This window comes from Mastomys coucha, unplaced genomic scaffold (assembly GCF_008632895.1).
Source record: "Mastomys coucha isolate ucsf_1 unplaced genomic scaffold, UCSF_Mcou_1 pScaffold7, whole genome shotgun sequence".
NCBI lineage: Eukaryota > Metazoa > Chordata > Mammalia > Rodentia > Muridae > Mastomys > Mastomys coucha.
In genome coordinates, this window is record NW_022196913.1 from 41,678,597 (window position 1) to 41,704,624 (window position 26,028).

General features: G+C 42.4%; 1 protein-coding gene and 1 long non-coding RNA gene across 5 annotated transcripts in view; both read left to right on the top strand.

Annotated features, from left to right (window-relative positions):
• The window catches only part of Ly86 (lymphocyte antigen 86), a 71,251-nt gene that overhangs the window by 9,813 nt on the left and 35,410 nt on the right, over positions 1–26,028 (top strand). For all 4 annotated transcript variants that reach the window (XM_031358382.1, XM_031358385.1, XM_031358383.1 and 1 more), the window contains exons 2-3: positions 24,012–24,098; positions 25,229–25,357. In XM_031358382.1, coding sequence (XP_031214242.1) covers positions 24,012–24,098; positions 25,229–25,357 — 216 coding nt within the window. The remainder of the gene's footprint in view (positions 1–24,011; positions 24,099–25,228; positions 25,358–26,028) is intronic.
• Positions 9,370–14,367, top strand: LOC116081737. Its single transcript, XR_004114985.1, has 2 exons — positions 9,370–10,940; positions 12,570–14,367. It is a non-coding gene; the product is annotated as an uncharacterized LOC116081737 (long non-coding RNA).

The window sequence follows — 26,028 nt, forward strand, 5'->3', positions numbered from 1 at the left end:
AGACATACAGATAAACTGTTCATCAAAAAGTTTTAAGGTGCCCTGGGAGGTGAGAAATGAGGAAAGGGGGACTTCTTTCTCAGGAACCTGACAATTCTGAAGTAAATGGAGCATAAAACCAATACTAAAGAAACGACATAACAAAAATCAGAAAGAATTGCAGGCCATATAGTCATTTAGCCATGATTTCTAATCCTGCAGAGAAAGTAATCTCTCTTAGATTATGTTGTCGTGCAATTAAGGAAAATATTGAGAAATGGAGAGAAAGAGAGCCTGGGGAAGCAGGGAGGAAGGGGAGGAGGGAGGGAGGCAGAGGCAGAAAATATGGATTCCAGGATGCTAAGTTTAAACATACAGGATGCAGGTTGAACAGCAGACTGACCTGGAGCAGGACTGGCTATTTGGTCAAATTTTAAAACAAGAAATTGACTTAGAAAATAAAAGAGAAGCAAGTGTTTGCTTGTTTTTAAGCTAGTAAGAACACACAGCTGGAAAGGAAGCAGTCCCTATAGCTAGGTTCCTGGGAGGCCACCACAGGGACCTTCTAGTGGTCGCATTTAATGGAAACCACTTAGAAGCAAACCCTGCAGAGCAGTGTGAATTCTTCTGAGCACATTAAAACAAAGATACTAAGTAGCCTGTTGAACAGAGGGAAGTAAGCCAGTTGCCGGTTCTAAAGGGCCTCCTTAGTAGGCAGGGAATAGGTGTGTTCCAAAAGGCTATGCACTGCCCTTTCCAGCCAAATGAAATCTCCCTGGGCTCCTGGCTCCATTTGTGTCTTGAGAGGAGAATCTTGGGAGAGGCTGAGGTGGGGAAGGCTGTCCTCCTGATCAGCAGCTGGTTTTCAGAGTCAGCACATCCTCCACACGACAGGCAACATGGAATCCTGGGCATGGCCTCCATCAGGCCCCGGGCGGAAGGATGTGTGCAGAGCCTGGGACACTAGAGTCTGAGAAAGTGGCCTTCAATGAACAGCCCACTGGGAGCTCCATCTGGACAGTGGCAAAGGGACATGCCGCTGTCAGAGGGTGTCAGGACTTTGACAGCAGCATCTACAATACACAGAGCAATAGGTGCCCCTTCAAGACTCGAGCAGCAGGGCAGGGCTCTATATGGGAAGAGAAGAGTGGCTTTCTCAGTAACTTCATATACTCTAGGCTTGTGTTTATGCCTTTCCTAGATAACTCCTAAGGTCAGATTCTAGATCTCTGACCAAGAGAGCTGGAAATAGCAAGCATGTGCTGGATGTATACCACAGTCAACCAGGAAGCAGCTGCCCGCACACCTGTGTTAGGCTGATGGCAGAGCAATGCACAGAAGACAATGTGAGGATTAGGGTGTAGCAGGACCCCCGATGGCTCTTAACCCCGAGAACAGAGTGCAGAAACAACCTTCGGATGGTGGCCATGAGTCCTGCCCCCTTTCCCAGTAGCTGAGGCCTGGCTTATCCCAGAGACCTCCTTGTATGTTGCTGTTGATTTAGTCCCTCTATTACTGTTATGAAGTGTCCCTTTAAAGATGTGAGCCCTACTCACACAATCGACATGCCTATGTGTTGTTCGTTTAACAAGTTTTTGCAGACATGCACATTATTCACAAATTTATCAATGGGATTTCCTTAAGTGTTTGGTAGACTACAGCAGACTTTTCCTGATGCCTTTAAAGCATTGAATAGCAGAGGAAGTGTGTCTATCACACACTGACTATCACAAAATAATTTCACTATGATGTTTCTTAAACTTGTTTCTAAACACTGGTTCCATGGGTCTATTTTTTTTTCCTCTTTGTATTGACACTTACTCATTTTCTCCTCTTCTTGTTCTTTTTTAAATTTGATTGACCACCCTCCAGTGCTGCCCCAGTCTCTCGATCCTCCTGTCTCAGCTTCCTGAGTAACTGATATTGTAGGTATAGACCATGGCACCAGCATGATCACTCTTATCTATAAGACATATGATTTCTTACAGTTGTTGGGGGTATGTATTGGGGTATTTCTTTGGGTATCTAGCATGTGAATACATGGAGTTTTTTCTGACTTACCAACCAGTCGATTCTCGGCTCTGTCACCAGTCATTGGCTTAAGTTCTCTTGGCCATAACGCTTTCTGCCACAACTTGAAAACCTCTGAAAATTCTTCTTCCCACAGAACTCCTACGGCCCTGCCATTTCCTCTTTTAAAAGTACACTGAAGTCTGCAGGGTCATTGTTTTGCAATTCAGCACCCTGCCATGATCCTATGCTTAGAAGCTTAGGTCTACTGTGGACATCTCAATTAAAAAATCAAGGGGTCATTTAAACGAGAGGATAGAGCTTGTCTGCATGATTAAAACTCATCTTTATAAAGATGAGCTGACTCATGATTAGCATTAAGCTGTCTTTCTTCTTGTATATCCTGTAATTGCTGGTGCCAGTCCAACTTTCTCTTGACTTTGGGGAAGTGTGCTGGGGAAGGAACTCTGAGCCCTGTGTGTGCCAGGCAAGCACCGGCAACAAGCGATATCCTTAACACATCTACTAGATTTTTAGATGGGACCACTTGAACTGATCCACCCTTCTATTTTTTGCTAAGTCTGTCTGGCTCATTCACAACTCTTTGTCCTCACTCCTACACATGTTCAAAGATAGAGAAAACTTCGGAGTTCTCTCTGGTCTGTCCATATGGATAAAAGCATTCTGAATTCCAAATAACTGAGACTGAGGCTCCGTGCACACGAAGTGCTCAGGATGTGACCCAGTTTCCTTCCCGTCTTTGTTGTCACTCACACACGCCTGCTAAGTAACCCCTAGAGACAGAACCATGAGACATGAGATCTCAGAGACGTCAGATTGCCAGATTTCATACAACACCAGCAGCTTCCTAGTACCACTCACGACTAGTCACAGTCAGCTAAGACACTGCAGTATTCTTCCTGACTGGTAGGTACTCTCTGTCTCTCACAGGCATTGCAGGTCATGATAGACTGCCTGAAGTACAGACATGGAGGACATTGGTCTAGATCATCATCACTACAGTGGACAGGATGAGAAGGAAACATGCCCCTGCATGGAATGAGGGGCTGGGCAGCTCTCAGAGATGAATTCCGTGTCTCCCAAGGCAGAACTGTTGGTTTTGGCAGTCTGTCTGTAGCTCCTGGTGAAACACTGGGGTGTAGGAAAGTTGTCACTCGCTGACTAATCACCCACCAGCACCCCAAAGCCTGGCATTTTTCAGGACGGGTTAGTCTCCTGCCAGCCCCTCTGATAGGCAAACCAGGGGTTCTTTTATGGACTGGAATAAGGCTAGGCCCTGTAGAGCCTTGAGGTTTCAATCTAACTCCCCCCTGTTGAAAAGGGGGACCTCTGAGCCTGAAAGGCAGCATTTCTAACTGTAGTTGGTCATGGAGCCAATCAATAGACGAATACAATAGGACCCTCCTGGGCAAGCTCAGTTTCCTCTTCAAGCATAAAACCACCCAGAGAACTCACCCAGTTTCACATCAGAGCTACCACATAAACCAAGACCAGACCTAAGTCTCCAAAGGACAAAATTTCCTCTTTCCAGAAAGCTCATCTTGTAAAATAATTTGTCCAGGTCCTTTCCTGCCCCAAGCCCCATAAATTATGACTCTTTACAGTTGCAAATGATCCATGGGTCTCAGCTCTGATTGAGAAGAACAAAAATTTTGTAAAAGTACTATATTGTGGACTTCACAGGGGAATGGCACGTGTTATTTCCCCCTTTACTCGTGACATGGTTTAAGAACCCAAGTAGATGGTTGCAGTCATAGAGTGCTGACCTCATGTGTACTTGGCTTTTTCTACACACATATACCTATGACAAAGTTTAATTTATAAATAGGCCCAGTAAAAGCAACAACTAGCAACTAGTAATAAAATCATTTTAACAATAACACTTTCTGATTAAATTGCCACCATCACTACTCTCACACATCAGGGACATTACAAAATAGGATGACAGTCATTTGAGTGCAAAGTACTCTGATTTTGTGACAACCAATATGATAACTGAAATGGCCACACAGTGAGTCCCTCCTACAAGATGGATGTGCTGCCCATAGGTGGGACAGAGTGGATGGCCTGGGAGTTCACTGTGCTGCTCAGAATAGTGTACAATTTACAGCTTAGAAATGGCTTGTTTCTAGAATTTTCCACTTTAATATTACTTGTTCGTGATGGTAACAAATTGCAAAGCATTAAGCTGCAGAGGGCAAGCAGATACTGGTTTGGTTTTTTTTTTTTTTTTCAGAGTATCAGAAGGGAAAATGCTTGTTTAGAGAAAGGGATGCATCTTCTGTGATAGGAAACTCCCTTGGGAACCTAACAGCTTAAAGTAAACACACACTGTGTCAGTGGAGAGCTGTGAAAGTTATTACAGCGGCTTGGGCCCTTGAGCCTGAAAGTGTGACCCCAGAGCCTGCATCTTCTGTTCCTTTCTCCATCTGTGAAAAAGCTAGCCATAGACAACCAACCACAGCCATCAGACCCAAAGGCTACCATGACCATGCCCTCTACTGGGGTTACCTGCCTTGGATCTGAATCATTGGAGGAAGGGTGTTCTAAGAGGGAGACTAAGTTCCAGGCAGACCCATCTTGTGCTGTTTGGAACCCAAGAAGAGTAGAGTGGGCAAGAAGGTCATTTCCAATGGCAGAAATAGCTTTTCCGCCTCACATGTGGATTAAATTTTGACTACATAAATGGGTATTAGTAGACAAATAAGTGTTGGTGTTTTCCAAACAAACTTGAGGAGAAAACCGTCACTTTTGATTCATTTGGTCCAGGGTCTTACCAAAACTGGGCCTGAGATTTCAGAACCAGCAAGCAGAAGGAGCAGGTAGCCCCTCTGTGTGTTATCTGAGAGCAGGCTTTCCCCTCCTGGGGCAATTGAGCCTCAAGAAAAATGGCAGGCGCGAGACAGTGGTGGCGCACGCCTTTAATCCCAGCACTTGGGAAGCAGAGGCGGGCGGATTTCTGAGTTCGAGGCCAGCCTGGTCTACAGAGTGAGTTCCAGGACAGCCAGGACTACACAGAGAAACCCTGTCTTGAAAAAAAAAAAACGGAAAAAAGAAAAGAAAAAGAAAAATGGCAAGAGCATGAAGGAATGTTAAGCTCTTGTAGCTGCTGCTCTCCTGCTAAGCTGTGAGCCTATATTTCACATCTGTCAGAGCTGTTGGAGCTGGAGTCAGAAGCACAAGGGCCATGAATCCACATCTTTTCCTCATCTAGAGATAATGTGATGTGGTGCCTTTTTCAGATGAACAAAGGTAGCTGTGAGCCTCGTTTGCCAGTCAGCCAGCCCAGTTACAGGAGGAAGGATGCTCTATAGTACACTCTGCTGCTAAGCTGGGGTGTTGATAGGTTGGGGGATTACATGCCCTTTCAACCTTTATGACCGCCTCTGCTGAGGTCATAAGGCTGTGGCCCCATCATTAAAAAGTTTGTGTCTGTAACTAATGGGGAGGGCTAATTGTGATTTACAATGTGAATTCTTGAGCACCCGCCTCATTCCCAACGGAATTCTGAGAGTGATCTCCATCTAATAACTATATAGAACAGTGAGGTCGGAGATGTCTTCTTACTCCTAATTTTTCAAGAGGAATCCAAGACCTAACCCACGGATGCAAGGTCCTAATGTACATCTATGGAAAACAGCCTGGTTTTGAGCCCGATGAAATCAACAAAACATACCTGGAAGCCACAAACAACATGAAGTGCCACCCTTTGCTCGAGAGGGAAGGGTTCAGTGGGGTCATGCCCTTCAACGCCAGTCCCTTCCTGCTACCCCCACAACCCTGAGGTCTGCACAGCATCTCAAAGAGCACCTCAAGGCCAGTTTGACCATCACATCACCCTTTGTGTCAAGGAAGCCTCCACATGAATCCTCTAAGGGTTCCAAACATAAAATAGCTCTGCGTCCCCTTGTTTAGTTAGCAGTAATCTCATCAGCCCAACCACCAGGTGTTCAAGTCCGTCTAGTTCATGCTGGCTCCATTGAGTACTAATTTTGACCCAAGTCTATTAAAATGCTTCTTGATACGTACAAACGTCATGAAACTATATTTTGTTTTAATTTTAAAATTAATTTATTCTTTGACCGTTTTGTATGCAATATGGTCTGGTCACACTCGGTCATCCCCCCTCTTACTCCTGCCAGTCCCCACAAACTCTCTCTCCTCCCACTAAGTCCCCATCCCATTTTCATATCTTTTGGAGGTTGGCTTCATAACCCACCGGGTTTAACCAGAGCCACTCCTGTCGGCACAGTGGTGAAGCTCTCCACTGGAGCGAGACTAATTCACCCAGAGCTACCATCACTGAAGACAATGATTTCCTCTTCCAGAAGTTTGACCACTGCTAACTGTTCCCTGGCTCTGGCTGTGCTCCTTGAGCTCAAGGTACAACTATGACTTAATCTTTGTAGGCTCTGGTGTTGGGAAGACCCTATGGATGCAACTCCAGCTGTGAGTTGATGGATGTCAGAACCTCGACATCCCTGTAAGACAGTGTGGCCATTTAGCAAAACGAAGGTAGGATATTTAACACTGTTGCCTATGACCACTCCAGCTAGAGACCTTTGAGTGGCTCCCCAGTACCAGGTAGGAATTCTCTCCTGTGGAGGGAGCCTCTGAATCAAACAGAAGTTTCGTTTACGTCACAATCATGCCACTATTGCACCGTGACTAGGCACATCTTGCCTGGAAAGTTGAAATAAATCCATTTCTTAAAAGGAATGAAAAATAAGAAAGCAACCATAAATTATGCTAGAGATGAAGCCACATCTGACTTATTTTAGAACAAAATGTACAGCCTGTACTCAACACAAACTAGAAAGATTGGCTTGGATATTGCTGATGTTAAAGGTTTATCTGGAATGGCTGCTAAAACAAGGCAGAGTACAAATTTATTTCAGAACTGTTAAGAACTGTTCCCTAGGAAACCCCCAGATGAAAATGAGAAACTTGGACATGAAAGAAAATAAGGCCAATCCAAGTGGCCACTGTGAGAAAAGAAGTTCAATTCTACTGGGGACTTCGGGAAGACCCTGTGGGTGATACCTCAAAAACCGCAAGAGCTGTGATATTGATCTGTCAACTCCCAGGAGCTATTCCCAGGCACACTGGTTCTCAACACTTCCACCTTAACTGTGTTAATAAGCAGGCTTACTCCTACAGCAATGGGTGTATAAGCAGAAAGATCCAAGAGTCTGCAGGAGGAAATCTTTGGTGGCATTAAATGCTATCTATGGCTTTTAGTTCATTCAAGCCAAAACAAAGTATCTTAGTTTGGGTGATTTGTGTGCAGTACAATTCTACTGTTCAGTTATAATTTATTTATTCAATTGGTCATGAACCCCTTTCTATGGAGTGGGCATCAAACATGATTAGAAAACAATTGGATACCCATCATCACAGCCACGCCACTATTGTATCAACAGGCATATGTAATTTCATTGAGTTATATTGGTTAAGTAGATAATGGCTAAGAATCCAAGGTAATAGTGACTTTAACATCTCCCGAGAGCTTGAGCTTAGCCTCATAGATGCTACCTTCTGATTTTGCCCTCATGATGGAAGGGGCATACAAGTTTCCTTGGGCATCTTTTGTAAAGTACTAACTAATCCCACTCATGAAAGATTTAGTGCCTAACCACCTCCTGGAATCTTTACCCTCCTGTACCGCTGCCTTAAGGCGTTAGCATTTAGACTAGTGCTCTGCTGTAATGCTGTAATCCCCTTGAACATTGAATTATTGAATTCACATAAATATGGTGATGAACAGGACACTGCTGAAAGAGATATTTACATCACTCACTAAAAAGATAATCTATATAAGAAAGCTGTATGGAATGAATGGTCAATTTCCTGAAAGCTATTGTAGAAATCTGTCTTCCTGGATAATATCTGAATATAAGGGGTACCATGGGGCACAAATCATTTTTAGTGCATATCTGAGCTTGTATTGAAAGGGCTATGGGAGCAAGGTCAACTACAAAGCCATAAAACAACAACAACAACAAAAACAGAGTTAAGAAAGGATACTGAAGCTCTGAGTATCCTCAGAGAACCAGTCACTTTCTATCAACTGGAAGTAAGATGTTAATGACTGTCCCATAGTTTGCAACATTGACCTGCATCACATAAGACAGAAACTTGACCCTTCCTGAAGATTCATTCTTCTATGTGCAGTAGCCATAAATCTATTTTTAAATGAGCAAAACCAAATTGCTACTAGACAAGGAGATATAGCTAACTCTGCCAGGTCACTAGGGAAAATATCGGTGAGAGTGAGCAGTTCCAGATATGATAACACACACACACTTGGGCCCAGATATATATGTACTCTTTCAGATTCAGGAAATCCCAAGCCCAGAAATTAAAGTGGTTTTTGATTGGGAACATCTGGAGTGTATTGGCAGAGAAACAAACACCCTGAGTTTATGTTTCACTGGTATGCTAAAGATTCCATGAGCTCAGAGTCCAAAATCTAAAAACAGAAGGAAATAAATTATAGTTGGCAGAGAACTCAAATGCAGGAGACATACCCTGAGAGATATTAGAATTTAGAAATACAGACACATAGTATGAATAATAACATAACTGTTTAAAGAATTAGAAGTGGGGATTTCAAAATATGAGAAAAGAAAAATACAATATCAATAAATACCAGGGAAATTTGACAAAAGAAAGCCATTTATTATGGAATAGTTAATGGCTGAAATAAAGAACAGTTGCTAAGTTAAAATGGAGCTTTAAGAATAGCTGGAGAGGGCTGGAGAAATGACTCAGTGGTTAAGAGCACTAACTGCTCTTCCAGAGATTCTGAGTCCAGTTCCCAGCAACCATATGATGATTCATAACCATCTGTAATGGGATTCAATGCCCTCTTCTGGTGTGTCTGAAAGTAGCTACAGTGTACTCATATACATTAAATAAATAATAAATAATTTTTTAAAATAGCTGGAGAGATTTTTGAGAGTTATATTATTCAATATAAACCATGGAAGAATAAGTAAGAGATGGAAAATATAAGCTACAACAGAAGAAACTAAGGAAAAGGCAAGTTCTAAGTAAAGACACTGATTTCCTTTCTAGAACTCTGAAAGGTATGCATTTTCAGGTTCCCTATGTAGGTTCTCAAGAGAGATTCAATGATCTACAAAAGGAAAACAAATTGCCTAACAATAGATCACAATTAGACTGAGGCCAGACTTATAAAGAGTATTATCAACACCCTCCAGAAAAGAAAAAAAAAAAGAACCACCAATCTACCAATCTAGAATTATATATATATATATATATATACATATATATATATATATGTATATATATATATATATATATAATTCCCATCAGTAATGAGAGAGAATTAAAGATCTTTTTGCTAAACAAAATCTAGAGCACTTCCGAGCAATCATAGTAGAAGTCAATTCTTAGGGGAAAGTAGGTCATGATGAATAAAAATTGACCAAATTAATCAGATTTTAAAAAATACCCAAGAAAGCCAGACTGACTTTTTAAAAGGAGCTATCTATCTCCTAAGAAATCTATCTAGACTACGACTCTGCAGTGGGTGTTATATTTAATGGCAAACTATAAAACTCTTCTTGTTTAAAATTAGAAACACAGTAAAAATGCCCACCGTCTCTTCGATTCAACATCCCACGGAAGGCCCCTACCAGAATAGTGAGATAAAATGTATTTAGGGACTTTAGAGGTAAGCAAAACATATAAAAATTGTACAATGTGCATCCAATATGACCATCCACATGGAAAAACCTAGTCAACCAATTAGTGCAGTGAGTGAGTGCTGTGAGTGAGTGCTGAACTCACAGCTTCTCTGGAGACAAACTTAATACACTTTTTAAGGGGGCAGCTAATATGTTCCATCCAGGGAAAGTATTTCTCATCTGTAGAGTGTGTTATTATGTGTGCAGACTACAACTGATCTTTTCCTGATGCATCCATAGACTGCCCAAGCTTTTGTCCTTATAAACTACTATGAACATCATTTTTTTTGTTTTGTTTTGTTTTTGCTGTTTTATTTTGAGACAGAGTCATATATAGCTAGATCTACCTGTAACTTTCCACGTAGCCCAAACGTTCTTCAAACTTGTGGCCTTCTATCTTGTCTCTGTCTCTCATGCTCTGTGTGAATGTGCAAATACCCAGGTATTTGATTTGTCCACTTTTTTGAAGCAGAAGCTGAGACAAAGGTATTTAGCTCTAGCAACATCAAGACTCATCTAGGGATGTTTCTATGCATACTAACAGTTTCTAAGTTATGCCCTGAAAACGCGTGAGCAGACGGTAAGAGCAGGCTGAACAGTATCCAAATGGTTACAGAAATGATGTTAAGGAGACAACAGAATGTTGTCCAGCTTCTTGCAACTTAGCAGTGAAGCCAAGTTCATCTCCAACCCTTACTGTGTGATTAATTCCGGAGGGTGTCCAAAAGATATATGGAGCTGGAGACTACAACTATTCAACTGTTCACAGTTCTCCTTGGTTCATCTGAGGCTCAATTTACCAGCTTCTTTTCTGTGGCAGCTTTCTATCTTTCCATGTAATCCTTTATATATTTATTATGAGAACCAATTTTTTATCCTCTAATGAGAAAGAGATTGAATAGTGATAGGACTTGTTGATTGGGGAGACAGAGAAGTGAACTTCTACTCTGTTAAGAAGTTGTTTTGCTGGCACAGGAGCACAGCCTCCAGCAACTGTTCTTTTCCTCCTCCAGCCCAGACTTGCAGGAGCTTGTAATCCTGCATCACTCCTGCCCCGCTGGGACTCTGTTCTCCATGCACTTTGCTCCACCAATTATAAGATGCAATCAGCAAGGATAGTTTCCCAGGGAAGCATCTCTCTCCTCTCTGGAAGGAAGACAGCCCGTTGGCTGAGCCAGGCATCTGATGGATTCAGTCTGACTTGTTTTCATTGAGGTAAGAGATGCAGGAAGAATTCATTTCCCCTGATTTCAGTTCATGATATCCTGAGATGCATTCCCAGTGGACATCTTCAACTCCTTTGGAAAGCTGCACTATAGCTCTAAGAAGCCTGGGGGCTCACACCTGGGAGATAATGGACTTTTATACACTTTGGATATCTGCTGCTATATATTCCTTGAATCCAGGGCTACTTGGTAGAGGCACTCTAGTCTTAAATCAGAGGCAGCCTTGTTCACAAGTATCATCCTCAGTGGTCCTCTGAGACACGCTAACACAGAAAAGGAGGCTCTCACTATGAGTCATCTCCATCACCAGGACTGCTTTCTGGAAAAAGTGTAAATTGATCTTTTTCCTCTTATGAGTAGGCTGAGGGATTGGAGACAGCAGTGGACAATTCATTACTATATATACAGACATAACAGAAAACACATCAGGCTGGTTCCACGATCAAAAGCATTTGGGAAATACATCTTAATAATTAATACTCAGGCATTAGACATCAGAGTGTAGCCAAAATTGTGTCAGGACCCTAAACAGAGCCTCAGGAAGAAAGGAAGATGCTAGAGGTCTTGAATGACCTTGTGTCCTGCTGAGTTAACATGTCCACCCCTGTGGCACCCAAAGGCAGTCTTGTGTTTGGTTCTTCAAGGTCTGGGTAGGCATAAAAGTTCTCAGGAAGTTCTTAAATATACCTTGGACTACCAGGCTCCTGTGATTTCTCCCTCGGGAACCTACTTCTCTAGCAAGAGTTTCTTTCAAGTGGACCCTGCCTTCTGGGCCCCTCCTGGAAGGAGAGCTTCAAATCCACTGCCACTGTAGAAAGTAGCTGGGCAGTGTCTAAGGGAACTGAACACACTCTTGCCATATCACTCAGAAATCCCACTCGTGAGTATTCATTCCAGAGAAAGAAAAAGGCACAATATAAAAACCAGTCTGTGAGTTGATGGTAGATTTATCAGTATAGACAGGAAGCAGCCAAATGTCATAGCCTGTGGGTCTTTTCTGGAAGCAACTCTGGGAAATTTGTGGTTCCTGTGTGGTGTAGACCAATGTCCTCTGAGCCTGACAGCCATAACTCTTCATCAGAACAGCCATGACTAGTTGCAAGAGACCTTCGAGATCGAGCTTATTGACATTCTTTCATAAGAGGAGAGGGTGAGGAGAGTCAGTAGATACCTGTCTGAGATTCAAGCCATGGCCTTCCTACACTTCCCTTCTAGCTGCATGTAATTCTGCCTAAGCTGCATGTGATTTCATACTCTTAGGCAGTGATAGAGTACACAGTGTGGAAGGCTAACGAAAGGGGGGACTCCATCCATGCAGCACGCTGAAGGGAGACTTTTTGGTAACTCTAGGGTCACCTATGCTCCAATAGGTAACTCTGTAAGGAATACATGCTCTGTAAGTAAGTCCAAGGAGCTAATTAGTTTGCCAAGTGGAACTTTAGTGCAATAACACTGTAGTTAGTCATTGGTTTCCCTAACTTTACCTAAGTTCATTCAACAGTGAGTGTTTGTGATGGCTGTTATTGCTTGTCAACCTGACTACATCTGGAATGAACTATAATTCAGGAATGGAGATCACACCTGTAAGATATTTTTTTTTTTTTTGGCTTGTTTGAAGTGGATTAATGAACTTCTGGACCAGACCCTTGAGGCAAGAAGATACACATCTTTGGTCAGGATCTTGAGGCAGGAAGACACACCATTAGTATATGCCAAGCCTTCTACTGGAAGCCTATATAAGAACATAGAAGATGGAAGCATTTGCTCTTTGCCTCATTGCCCTCACCTTGCTAGCACATCCATTTCTTCACTGGCATTGGAGCCTACTTCTTCAGGAGACCAGCTGAGACACCCAGCCTTGTGGACTAAGCAACTACTAGATTCTTGGACTTTCACAGCCAGCTGTTGGTGGATTAGCAAGACTACAGACTGTAAATTATTACAATGAATCTCTCATATATATATATATACATATATATATATATACATATATATATATATATATATTGAAGATGCCCCAGTCCTCTCCAGTTTGGCCCTGTCCCCCAAGCCTTCCACTGCCATCTGCATAAGCTTCTACTACTTCCCATCTTCTCCACACTGGGAAGTTCTTACAGATGCATCCTATACTTGGTTCCTCACCACCCTCCATTGATTATCATCATTTCCCCTTGTAGCTCTGTCTTCTCCCTTCCTGGACCTCTTATGTTAGGCCTTTCCGTGGCTAGTATGACACTAGCAGAGAGAGGATGCTCGAGTAACAGAAGAAGAAAAGTTCTTAAGACCATTTTACAAGAATTTCACCAAACAGATGTGTGCCTTTCTTCGAAGAGTTCTGGAGAAGCCACCTGGGTTAATTGCTGGGGTCCCAGTGGCTTACACTCCTAGACATGTTGAATAGAGGAAACACGGTCTCTCTAGAGACAGAAATCAGTAAGATGAACAGAGAGGGAGAGAGGAAGCCAGGCATAGATAATCATTGGTCTGGGTGGGAAGAATTCCCATGGGAAGCTTTTGAGACCTGTCTACAAAATTGTTCACCAAGGAGATTAGCAAAAAGGCCCATGTGGCTTAAAACAGTAGTTTACTAATTAAATCACCCAGGGACTGTTAAAAATCTCTGTGCTGAGGCAGCATCCAGACATATTAGGTCAGAATGGCTAAATGGACTCAGACACTGGTGTATTCACAGCCATTGACCCAGCCATCTTTGGTGGGAGAGAGCACTCGGAACCAGAGTCACACCCAATATAATCCTATTTAGTTTCCTCTTCTTAGAGAATGTAGTCTAGAGTCTTCTAATGGATGTAAAGCAAGGGAGAAGGCTTAATTCTGTGTGCATATATTCTGTGTTTCATCTTTATGTAGATCTTAGTCACCTCAGCATGTGATTTGTTTTCTGTATCAAAAATGCTCATTTTTTTAACAATAGTACTTTAAAGCTTCTTGACAGCATGTCTGAAGTTTTAGCATCATTGCTCTTTTGCTTCAAGGTCATTGTTAAGTCAAATAAGGATTACATGAACCTACTATATTGCTGAGGGAGTAGGTTTTATAACCAAGATAGCTGCTAAGTGGTGGGTGATGTATACAATATAGATATGCCAGACGAAAGACCAGTTCACCTCCAAAGGGAATGTGTTGAGAGTCTGTCTCGGCACGCAATGGCACCAACTTGAAAATTACCTACTGTATACTTTGGAACATTTTCCAATTAATAATTTTGGACAATAACTAATCATAAGTAATGACAAACATGGAAAACAAAATGCAGAGGAGGGGCCACTGTATTATAACACAAAACAAACCATTCCCTCCCCCTGCTGGGGGAAGGTACCCTTCAGTTGTTCTGAAGCCAAGAGTACTATATGTATCCCTCCTCTTTTCTCTCATTAAAAAGCTATTATTAATGACTTTCACTTATTTTACAATTGAAAAGAAAATAGTAAAAGGCTCCAGGATTTTTCATCGGCTACCCAAACATTCCTTTACACTCAAAAGCACACTGGCCACCATTACCAAACGGCCTACACAGCATTGAAATGTTTAAGCCCTCAACTCACTAACAGTACACTGTGATGATGGTGTTAATGCTGGGTTTTTTTTTTTTTTTGCATTTAAAGCAAAGATTCATATCTAAGCATCTAAATATCTCAAATGAAAACAGAAGCAACCGCATTGAAGGTGCAATTTTGAATAAGTAAATTCCCTATGACACACTGGGAGAAGAAACTTGAATGGGAACAGAGCTAGTATCATTTGAAAGTGAGCCACTGGGGCCTTGCTAGGCTAGTCTCTAATAATGAGATTTGACAAGTGGGAAAAAGAAGAGATCAGGAAAACACCACTAGAATACATCCACCCACGACAGACTTACTTTTTTCCTATAGTACAAAGAAGCAGGGGGATGGGGGAGGGTGTGCAGGCAAAACAATAACTTTACAAACAAAAAAGATGAAAGTTGGCTTTGAGCCGCTGTGGATGAATTCTAGCAATGGTGTCTCACCCAAGCCTTATGCCATCATCATCACTGATGGACCTACACTGACCCTCGAATGATATCGTATGAATTGATACAAGAGGGTTAAGACCCCAGTCAAAACCACCAGATGAGAAAGGAAACTTTCAACACAGACTAGAGTTTAATCATGAACAGAACACAAGCTTGCAGAATTGGTAACCAGGAAGCCTAATGGATAATGTCTAAATAAGGTTTGTTTGTTATTATCTGGTGAAAGATACAGAGGAACGTCTTCCACGTCTGACCTTGGACTACTAGCTGTCCAAACATATCCAGAAACACTATCTCAAACACTAAAGTAAATATTTCCATTGTTGTCAAGAAAAGTTAATGCACTCGAAGCTTCCTGGAGAGCTAAATCGGTTAAAAAAAAAAGTTATCCCAAACCTCCCAACTAGGCCTCAAATGTAATTGCTAGCACTTACCAAAGCCAAGGCTGAGAACGCAAGGCTCCACTGCCTAACATCTTCTGCTCTTGTCAAATCACCAACTTCGTCCTTTTGTTTACATATCCAACCAACTTGGGCATGTCCACTAACACAGACACCAGTTATATCTGAACATGAATAAATAAAACACAATTCCTAACATGACGGCTTATACCTGGAAGTGGGTGTGTCCTGCTTTGGGACATTGCAACAAAATTTATGTCAGAGGATGGCACAACTGAGTTACAAAAAAAGTTCACCAGAAGAAATCTTAAAATGCCATACATGCATAAATGTTTGAGTATTTATCGAGCCCCTTCTACAGCTATCCTGGGCCACAAGGAAGAACAATAGAGCCTTAACTTCTACACTGATTAAGGATGATAGAGGCATGATGATTACATATACAATAGACTGTGAGATGCCAGAGGAAGGGCAAACTAGAGACTCTGAGGGCATACTGGAGAGGTGTGGTTGAGCCAGATGTGCAGGGAGAGACTACAAGAGAGAGATAATTAGAGTTTTTACTATGTGAGGTATAAACCTTTCACTAATTTATTTATTGGAAAGTGGCCAAGCACATTAGCATCCTTAGCCCTCATGTTAGCATTTTCCTGGGTCAGCCTGTTTTCTGCTAACAGTGCATGCAGGAAGCAAAACCAGATCTCAAGAAGAAGTAAGAATGAACACAGAGGTTTAATCCATTAAGGGGAAAGTTGGTGTTTGGAGCCTTAGAATGAGATCAGGTATAAGCCCTGGAGGGTGTGTGTCAGGGGAAAAGAAAGAGAGGTAGGGAGAGAAAGATCAAGGAAAGCAAGGAGCAGAGTAGGAAAAAGAAGTGAAGGGAGAAGAGAAAGAAGGGAAAGAGAGAGTTTGCCTTCCCAGAGCAGGAAGTACAGAAGCTTGAACCTGGCTTTAGACAAAGCTCAAGGAAAATTGGTGGAAATGAGGTAGGTTAGGTACTACCCCTTCTCTTGGTGACTTTTTAAAGAGAATTCCTCCTCCATGGGAGAAAGTCAGTCAATTTCCAACGGGTTTTAAATCCAAGCAGTAGAACTAGAGGCAAGGGCAAGAAACATACACACACACACACAACTGTAAAACTTGGTGTGATGATTAGTTTTAATGCCAACTTGCTACTACTTAGAATCACCTAGGGAAAGAGTCTCTATAGAGGAATAATCTAGATCATGCTAACCTGGGGCTGTGTCTTAGAGAGACTCACATAGTTGTGCTGGCTAATTTTATGTCAACTTGACACAAACTAGAGTCCCTGGAGAGAAGGGAGCCTTATCTGAGAAAATGCCACCATAAGATGATTCTATAGGCAGTCGTAGAAGCACTTTTTTAATTAGCAATTGATGTGGAAGGGCCCAGCCCATTGTGGGTAGGACCACCCCTGGTGGTCTTGGCTTCTATAAGAAAGCCAGCTGAGTAAGCACTATGGAAGACAAACCAGTAATCAGCACCCCTCCATGAACTCTCCATCAGCTCCTGCCTCTAGTTCCTGCCCTGTTTGACTTCTCCTCCTGACTTCCTTTGATGATGAACAGTGATATGGAAGTATAAAGACAAAATTTTTCCTCCCCAAGTTGCCTTGATCATGGTAATTTGTCACAACAGTAGCCCTAACTAAGACAGTTGTCAATTGGCTCATCCCACTGTGGGCAGCAGTTTTATGAGCCAACCCATAACTTATATCAGAGTTAAGAAAGCTAGTTTTGCAGGAAGTAAGCAAGAGAGGATCCATTTTGCACTTTCTGCCCTTGGCTGTAGATGAAATATGACAAGTTACTATGTTTCTGCCTTGATTTCTCCTCAGTGACTGACTGGAATTATAAGCCAAATAAACCAGTGACAGAATGAAACTAGAACAGTGGCGAACTTTGAATGAGTTCTGTGGACTTGAGTTACCCAGCAGGAAACACAGAGGCTTCAGGGAGCCCAGAGATTCTACAACTTGGTGACACACATCCATTGGACTACCTGAGACAGAGAAGACCAGAGAGATGCCCCCATACCTCACCATCCTCAACTAAAGAATCGCATTTCCAATATCATTTTGTTTTTTCCCCACCAAGTCCAGTTAAAAGCTTCATCTTCCCCAGACACACACTATTCAAAGTAAAAAAGCCAGGGTGTCATCTTCTGGGCCACCACCTGAGTCAGCCCAGACAAATAATAAAGTCTACAGCATGAGAAAATTTCCAAAGCTGATGTTCATTGGAACCTTGCTCTCTCTATGCCTCACTGGTTTCTACAGCTCTGCTCCATAAGGATGCCAGAATGTCCAAGACAGATATGGTATTGTTGACCTTTGTCAGCCAAATAAATGCTACCAGCTGCTGACTTAGAGCCCATTCCTCTTCTCCAACAGGACTGACAACCACCTGGTTGAGACAAGCCTGTCTTCTAGAACCTTCAAGGGTCTTCCAGAGTGGCTGAAGTCAGCAGAGGCAGTTTGGGGGTCATGCTGGCTCATTCACTAAGTGTTGTCTTTGCTTAGGCAGGAGCCATGGAAACCAATGAATAGACAGGAAAGTGGGTGTAACATAGAAGACGAAGGAAAAACCTTCAAAACGGATATCTCTTGAATTTCCCAGAACAATATTTGTTTCCTCCTTTCACCACAGTGCAGGAGGAGACCTTTGTCACTCTCCTCACGGCATGGAAACAATTCTCACAAAGCTTTCCATTATTTTTGTTCTTGTTTTAAATTTTCAAAGCTAGATGATCTGAGTTGCTTGAGTCATGGGCCCAGTGAAAAGTCCCTTACCCTTGAACACTTCTATCACTGTCCAAGGAGAACTACTTAGAAGATGTAAGCACGCTTTCTTTTGAAGATGGTCTTGAGGTGTTTGGAGTATAGGTAAAGTCTGTGGTGATAAAGTAATTCTTTTTTATATTTTTATTTAATTTTGAGAATTTCTTATACATATACAATGAAATATGATCACATTTACCCCTCATATACAACTTTCCCCATGCCCTACCAATTTGCACCTTAATACATGTGATACCCATATGCACATGTACATGGGTCCACAGGAACATGAAAAACCTACCAGTGCAGTGACCAAAACTTAATAAAGAATGACTCTCTGTCCCTCAATGACCACCTACCCTATAGTTCCTCTCTATAGAGTGGAGACTAGAGGTCATTTACTCCATCTATGTTGAAATTTGAGCAAGCTTGATCTTGTATAGATCTTGTGCAGGTGATTGCAGTGGCTATAAGATCATGAATGCAATAGCCACTTCATGTCTAAAGGACCGCAGTTGACAACACTCCACCTCACTGACTGAATCCTTATCGTCTTCATACTTCTTCTCCCTTAATCCTCCCTGAACCTTAGTGGTGGTAGGGTTAGTATAGATGCCCCAGTGAGAGCTGAGCACTCAGTTTTTTATGCACTTTGACCAGTTATGGATATCTTCACTGACTCCTCTTCACAGCAAAACAAAGATCTCTGGGTTGAGAGCAGCCTAAACCTATGGTTATAAACATAAATAGAGGACAACTTGACAGCATCACCATTTAGTAAAATACTAAAAACCAGCTCTACACCAAGGCCTAAAATCTCCCAAGCCACCAGCTTTTGACAAGGAGTACAGGACCAAGCATGTTCCCCTGCAAAGCCAGAGCGTGTGATATCATTAGCAATAGGTCCTACCATGTAGTTAGGATGGATAACAAGAGCAATGGCAATACCCGTGCTATTAGGGCGTCTCTGGGGCTTCCAGGATCAATCATTCTAAGGAGGTTTTCCTTATATTTTACTTACATCCGTAGTTTGGTTTTTCTTTCTTTTTTCTTCTCTTTTCTACCTTTTTTTTCCTTTATTTTTTCTTTTCTTTTCTTTTCTTTTAGTGGATATTTTCTTTATTTACATTTCAAATGTTTTCCCCTTTCCCCATTTCCCCTCCACAAACCCCCATCCCATTCTACCCTCCTCCTGCTTCTACGAGGGTGCTCCCCCACCCACCCACTCCTGCCTCACTGCCCTGGCATTCTCCCACACTAGGACATTGAGCCTTCACAGGACCAAGGGCCTCTTCTCCCATTGATGCCAGATAAGACAGTTCTCGGCCACATATGCAGCTGGAGCAATAGGTCGCTCCATGTATACTCTTTGGTTGGTGGTTTAGTCCCGGGGAGCGTTGAGGGGTGTGCTTAGTTGATATTGTTGTTCTTCCTATAGGGTTGCAAACCCCTTCAGCTCCTTCAGTCCTTTCTCTAACTTCTCCATTGGGGACCCCATGCTCAGTCCAATGGTTGGCTATGAGCATTTGTCTCTGTATTTGTCAGGCTTTGGCAGAGCCTCTCAGGAGACAGCTATATCAGGCTCCTGTCAGCAAACACTTGTTGGCATCCACAATAGTATCTAGGTTTGGTGACTGTATATGGGATGGATCCCCAGGTGGGACAGTCTCTGGATGGCCTTTCCTTCAGTCTCTGCTCCACACTTTGTCTCTGTATTTCCTCCCATGAGTATTTTGTTCCCCCTTCTATGAAGGACTGAAGCATCTCACACTTTAGTCTTCCTTCTTCTTGAACTTCATGTGGTCTATGAATTGTATCTTGGATATTCTGAGCTTTTGGGCTCATATCACTTATCAGTGAGTATGTACCATGTGTGTTCTTTTGTTTTGTTTTGTTTTGTTTTGTTAACCTGCCCATTGTGCCACCTCTTCCCCACTTCCCTTCCATCCCAAATTAATGCTTTAACTCTCAGTATTTCCCCTCTTCTTCCTTTTTCCATGTCCTCTATTATCCCTCCACTTACTTTTTTCAAGTTGGGCTGTGAGATAGGAGAGTAGCTTTCACATGGCTTTGGGTTAGTCATCCCTTTCAACCCTGGTTTCCTCCATGTTCCTACATCTTTCCCTGAGTCCACCTCACTACTTCTGCTTCATCTACAGTCCCCCATCTTCACTCCCTTCCTTGTCCTGCACAGGTCCCTGTCCACAAGAAAGTAGTACCTTAAGTCAATGCTTCTCCACTGAGTTTAAGTTAGTGCCCAGAATTCAGCAATTCTTCTGTCACAGTACTGATTGTTACAGGGATGTTTCTGTCACATGGAGGTGCATATTACCACTCTGTGGTCCACAAAGTATTATATGAGACTAAATGACAATAATCATGAGGTTAAGCTATTCAGCTTTAAGGTTCTCAGTGTCATTATTCCAAACAACCTACAGTGTTCCTTCTCCCAACAGTCACAGGGGAGCTAGTGTAATATTAAGACATGATGCTCCTGGTTCTGGGCGTTCATGTCTAATAGAATAATGGCAGGGTGTATAATACACATAATTCAGAGCATGCTAAGCACCCAAAGAAAAAAATAAGAAAACACAGGGTATTAGTGTGAGGATGGATTTGAGGGAAGTGATGTCAGCTTTTCCTAGAGACTGCATAGCTTTCCTGTAGACTGCCTAGTTGCATTCAAAGGCATCACTCTTGCATAAAAACTTGAGAAAACTGCCAGGGAAGCTCAAAAAATTCCCTAAGTACTTTTAAAATAATATTTCTGTTTCCATATAGATTTCCTTAGAGAGAGGAGATAAGCAACCTACTGATTCCTTTGTGACTTTGTCTCTTATTAAAATTATTTTTCTAATACCAAAAAAGGCTTTATTTCTTTCTCCTCCTTTTAGTTCACCCTATGTATAGCTTTAAAATATTGATGATAAACACACTCTGGAATTCTGTAACTGCTAACTGAGCAATATATACCTGTGTTCATTTTGCCCCAGAAGGAAATTTAATGCACAGTTTTGAGGGTGCACTTTCCTAAACAGCTCTTGTTAAGTGGCCTCTATTTCTGTCAATATTGAGTGCTAAGTGTATAGCAGAAGCAATTGCCTTCTTCATCTCTACCACTGTTTAACAATCTGAGAGAAGCAGGACATTTTCCCTAAGAAAATTAGGGAACAAACCAAATGGAACAATACCTGTGTTAGATTTGCCAGGCTGGACTTGTCTAGGGACCATTGCCAACACAGGTATCAGATGCAATGATGTATCTCTCAGGTTAGTATGTAAATGGTCATGACACTGTCTGAAGTATCACCTAGAAACTGTCTGCAGAAAGCAGGTAGAAGACTGCAATAACCAATTCCATATACCTGCACAGAAAACATCCCAGGCAATCTCAAAAATGAAATTAGCATGCATATTGTAGGATTTACTTAGTGATTCCAATATATAATGCTTACAAAGCAGCAATGTGGGGGTTTTTTTGTGCTTTTCTTAATGCTGAGTTTACAGCTTGACTCAGGCGCTTTCCACACTGGGATCTAGGTAAGCTAATACAACTTTTCTGAATCTATATGCTGCAGTCTGTGAAAGGAGGAAGAGTCCCACCTTTTCCCAGATTCTTCCTGATTCTACCACTCTGGAGCCTATAGAGCATAGCGTCTCGTCTATAGAGCAGTGGTTCTCAACCTGTGGGTCACGATCATCTGATAACACATATTTCTGATGATCTTGGAACCCCCAAACATAAATTTATCTTTATTGCTCCTTCATCATAGTGATTTGGCTACTGATCGGTGTCTCAGTTCCTAGGGCCATGCCTTTTCTGATGGTCCTCAAGCCACAGGTTGAGAACTACTGCTATAGAGGAAGTAGTAACTAATCAGTTAATTTTAATGTAAATAATTCGATATAGAGACTATGTTAATTATCTGAATAGAAAAATAAGAGAAACCCAAAGAGTAAAATGGCAATGAATTAGAGTTGCCTCCTCAAGGGCTGGGAGAGCTAAGGGCAAACGTTGGCCGGATGAAAACCTGAGTGCCTGGAAGGCAGACCTTGCTGTCCAAGGCAGGAGAAGAGTAACCACCTCTGAGGCGCTATTTTGCAGAGGTCTAGGGACTCACAGAGCTGAGCCTGGCCGGTGGTTCCAGGAAAGTGCAAGAGAAGCATCTATTGGAACCAAGTGCCACTGAAAAGTGTTGCTAAACAAGCCCAGTCCCTGGCTCCAGCTTCCATATCTCGCTGGTCCCCTGACTGCAGTCAACACAGGAATGATTGTAGATAGGCAGCAGCCCCACAAAGCAAAGTACAAAGACTGAGATGTGGCTAACTTAATGGACGACCCAGATTCATATTCATCATGTGTGTCTGTGGGGTGCCTATCTGTCAGGTGGACTGAGTAAAGGGGAGTCTGAGGATGTGAGTTAAAAATTCTTAGGACGTTCTCAGCTCGAGATGGCATTCTCTTAGGCCCAGTGAGAAGCACAATGGAAAAGGAAATGAAAAATAAAAGACACAAAATTAGTTCCTGCCTTAAATCTAAGTTTACATTAGGTGCTAAGACACGGAGCAAATTACAAAGCAATACAGTTGGGTTTCTATATCCACAGCTGCCACATCCTCAGATTCAACCAAAAACAGATCTAAAGTATTCGAATATGAGTATATTGAGCATGTACAGACTTCTTGCTGTGTTTCTTGAACAAAGCAGTGTAAGATGATTCACACTGCATTCACCTTGTATTCACACTGTATTCGCCTGCATCACTTACAACTACTGTAAGTCTCCAAGGAATGACTTTAAAGATCTGTGTGGAGAGGAGACTGGAACCATGACTCATTTAGTTAAAAGGGTTTGCAGAGAACGCACTTTGGGTTCCCAGCACCCACATGGCAGCTCACAATTGTCTGTAAACTCCAGTTTTAGAAATCTAACTCTTTCTTCTGGCCTTCACAAATACCCATGTGATACACATACAACATGTAGGCATTCACAGATATATTTTTTAAATGAATATATATACATATATATGTATTTCTATATATATATATGTGAGGATTGCATAGATTCTATGGAAATAAGATGCTTTATATCAAGAACTTAAACATTTGTAGATTTGGTATATAGGTGTCCTGATGCATTTCTCATGGATATTGAAGAATGACTAGACATATTTACACAATTTGAAGAGTACATCAAATATGACTGGGTTTTTGAATTCAGAGAATAAACGACTGCTCTCAACACTATGAAGGAAACTTCACAAAAGGCAAGAATTAGGAAGAAACATTTGAAATGAAAGTATAAAAGTGAATCACAAACTGGAGTTTGTGTGTGTGTGTGTGTGTGTGTGTGTGCTGCACATTGCCACCTGCCTCAGGGTAGGGACAGAGGCTCTTTCTGCTCTTTATTCTGGCTCATAAGGTGCTATTTGAAGAAAGAAAAATTACATGTGGAACACATTATCTTTAGCCCCTAGCTATTTAGCATGATGCCTTGCATAGAGCAAAAAGGGGGCACTGAATGAGGCAGAGTGGCATAAGGTAAAACAGAATTGTAACTGAGCATCTACGCACATCTCCCTCTGTCAACAAGATCAAGGTAAGGGCCTAAAAGAACATAAGCAATGATGAAAACAGTAAGTACTAAACTTGTCATCTGTTAATGAGGCCCTGTTGTCAGAGTGAGCATGACAGTGACTGTGGACAGACTGGGAGGAGCTGCTGAGATGTTCCAGGTGTTTCTAAGTATTGAGCACTTCAGTGAGTCCTGTAAAAATCATTAGTGCAGATTTTGCAGATGAGTTTGCGGTGTGCTCATGACTAATCTCTCCGTGTCCTCTTTGGCAGATCCCTTACAGGATTTTGGCCTTTCCATTGACCAGTGTTCCAAACAGATCCACCCAAATCTTAACATTAGATTTGGCATCATTCTGAGTAAGTAGATGCAATTACCTTGCCTTGAAGCACAGCAGCGGCTCCTCCTCCTCTCACATAGGATGACTCCCGTTGACTTAGCAGAGCAGGCTGCACCCACTATCCTACCTTCACCTCTCACACGCCCTCTCTAGCTAATCCCTCATGGTCATGAAATGCTGGGCTTTTGTACTAAAGACATTCCAGATGCTCATTTCAATACTGTCAATTCCTGGTCACCATAGACAGCAAAAAAAGAAAGTATTGTTTGGTTGCTATACAGATAAGAGGCTTGTTTATTAACTTTGCCACAAACAAACCTGCTCTACCCACAGCATGGTCTGTTACTCACATTAGTTTGCTTCCCAAACAACTAATGGAAGTTCTTATGAATTGGGCATGGGGGAGGGGGGAGACAAATCTTTCTTCCCATCCCAGGCTGTGAGGCCACACACTTCCTGGTAGTTTCTTGGTTGCCCTTGCCATTACAGTAAACCAGTATGTTTGTCATAGGTACCAAACTATCCCCTTTTGTAGAAGACAAGTTTTCTCAAAACATTCAGTAAACCAAGCACCTAGAATCATTCCAGAAAATTGAAGTAAATATTCTCAAAGACCAAGAACTCTCATGTGACTGAGTCTCCCTATAACTGCACACTATCTGGACTCACAGCATCTGGAGAAATGCTATGGGTGGGGAAAGAAAGACTGGAAGAGGAATGGGAGAGAGACAAAAGAAGGGAAAGGGGGCCAGGAAGAAATGGTCTCTGCCCACAGAGTTTGCCGGAATTCCCTGGGGAGCCGTGTGTAGCATCCGCTACTCAACAGTAGTGGGAATATGCCAACCCAGCCATGCCTTGCTACTATCATGGCAGATAAACAGCAGTATGGAATTAAGGAACTCTAAAGTCCGGACTTGTAGGCATTGATAGGGCCAAGGGCTGAGCATCAAGAGGGAAATGTAGCCAATGAGCTGCCTTATCTTGAACAGGTGTAAGCTTAAGCTAGAAATGCTGCTCTGTCATGAAGGGCTGTTCACCCCCACTTACAGCAGGCTGAAGGCTGTGGAGTTCCTTTAGACGGTGTTGTTGAGCCTTGAGTTGCCTCCCTGCAGGGAAGACATGGAGTGCTGAAGTTGTTCTTCTCTATAGGACATGACATCAGAAAGCTGTTTCTGGACATAGCTCTTGTGGCAAAAGGCTCTTCTATTCTGAACTACTCCTATCCCCTTTGTGAGGAGGACCAGCCCAAGTTCTCTTTCTGTGGAAGAAGGAAAGGAGGTAAGCCTTACTGACTGCTTGCACCTGACACTGGGGTCCCAGTAGACAGAGCCCTGGCTCTCTCTACTCACCTTTGCGCAACTCACAACCTACTCATCAACATTTGTTGCATAAAAAATACCGGGCAATGCTGTGCAGAGAGCCTCCCTTAGACGGATGTTGTATGAAAGATGTGTAGATCATTCTAATGGAGGCTTTTTCCTGCATATAACAGCATCTTATTCAAAAGACTGGCAGCAGAAAGAACCAGTAGTTTCCAAAAACCTATAAGGAGTCAGCATGTTTTCAGGTTTTCTCTGATGATCTCTGCTGTGCTAAGATCTCACCCATATGCAACAAACAACTCAGAAAAAGAAAATAGAACAAAACTTGCTAAAAGTCACTGCTGTCCACCCGCCCTCCCGGGGACAGGGCTGCCTGATGGGGATGTCAGGTAGCTGTGCTTCAAGTAAAGAAGCAGAAACGGTGGTGGTGGCACACGCCTTTAATCCCATCGCTTGGGAGGCAGAGGCGGGAAGATTTCTGAGTTCGAGGCCAGCCTGTTCTACAGAGTGAGTTCCAGGACAGCCAGGGCTAAACAGAGAAACCCTTTCTTGAAAAACCAAAAGAATGAGGAAGAGGAAGAGGAAGAGGAGGAGGAGGAGGAGGAGGAGGAGGAGGAGGAGGAGGAG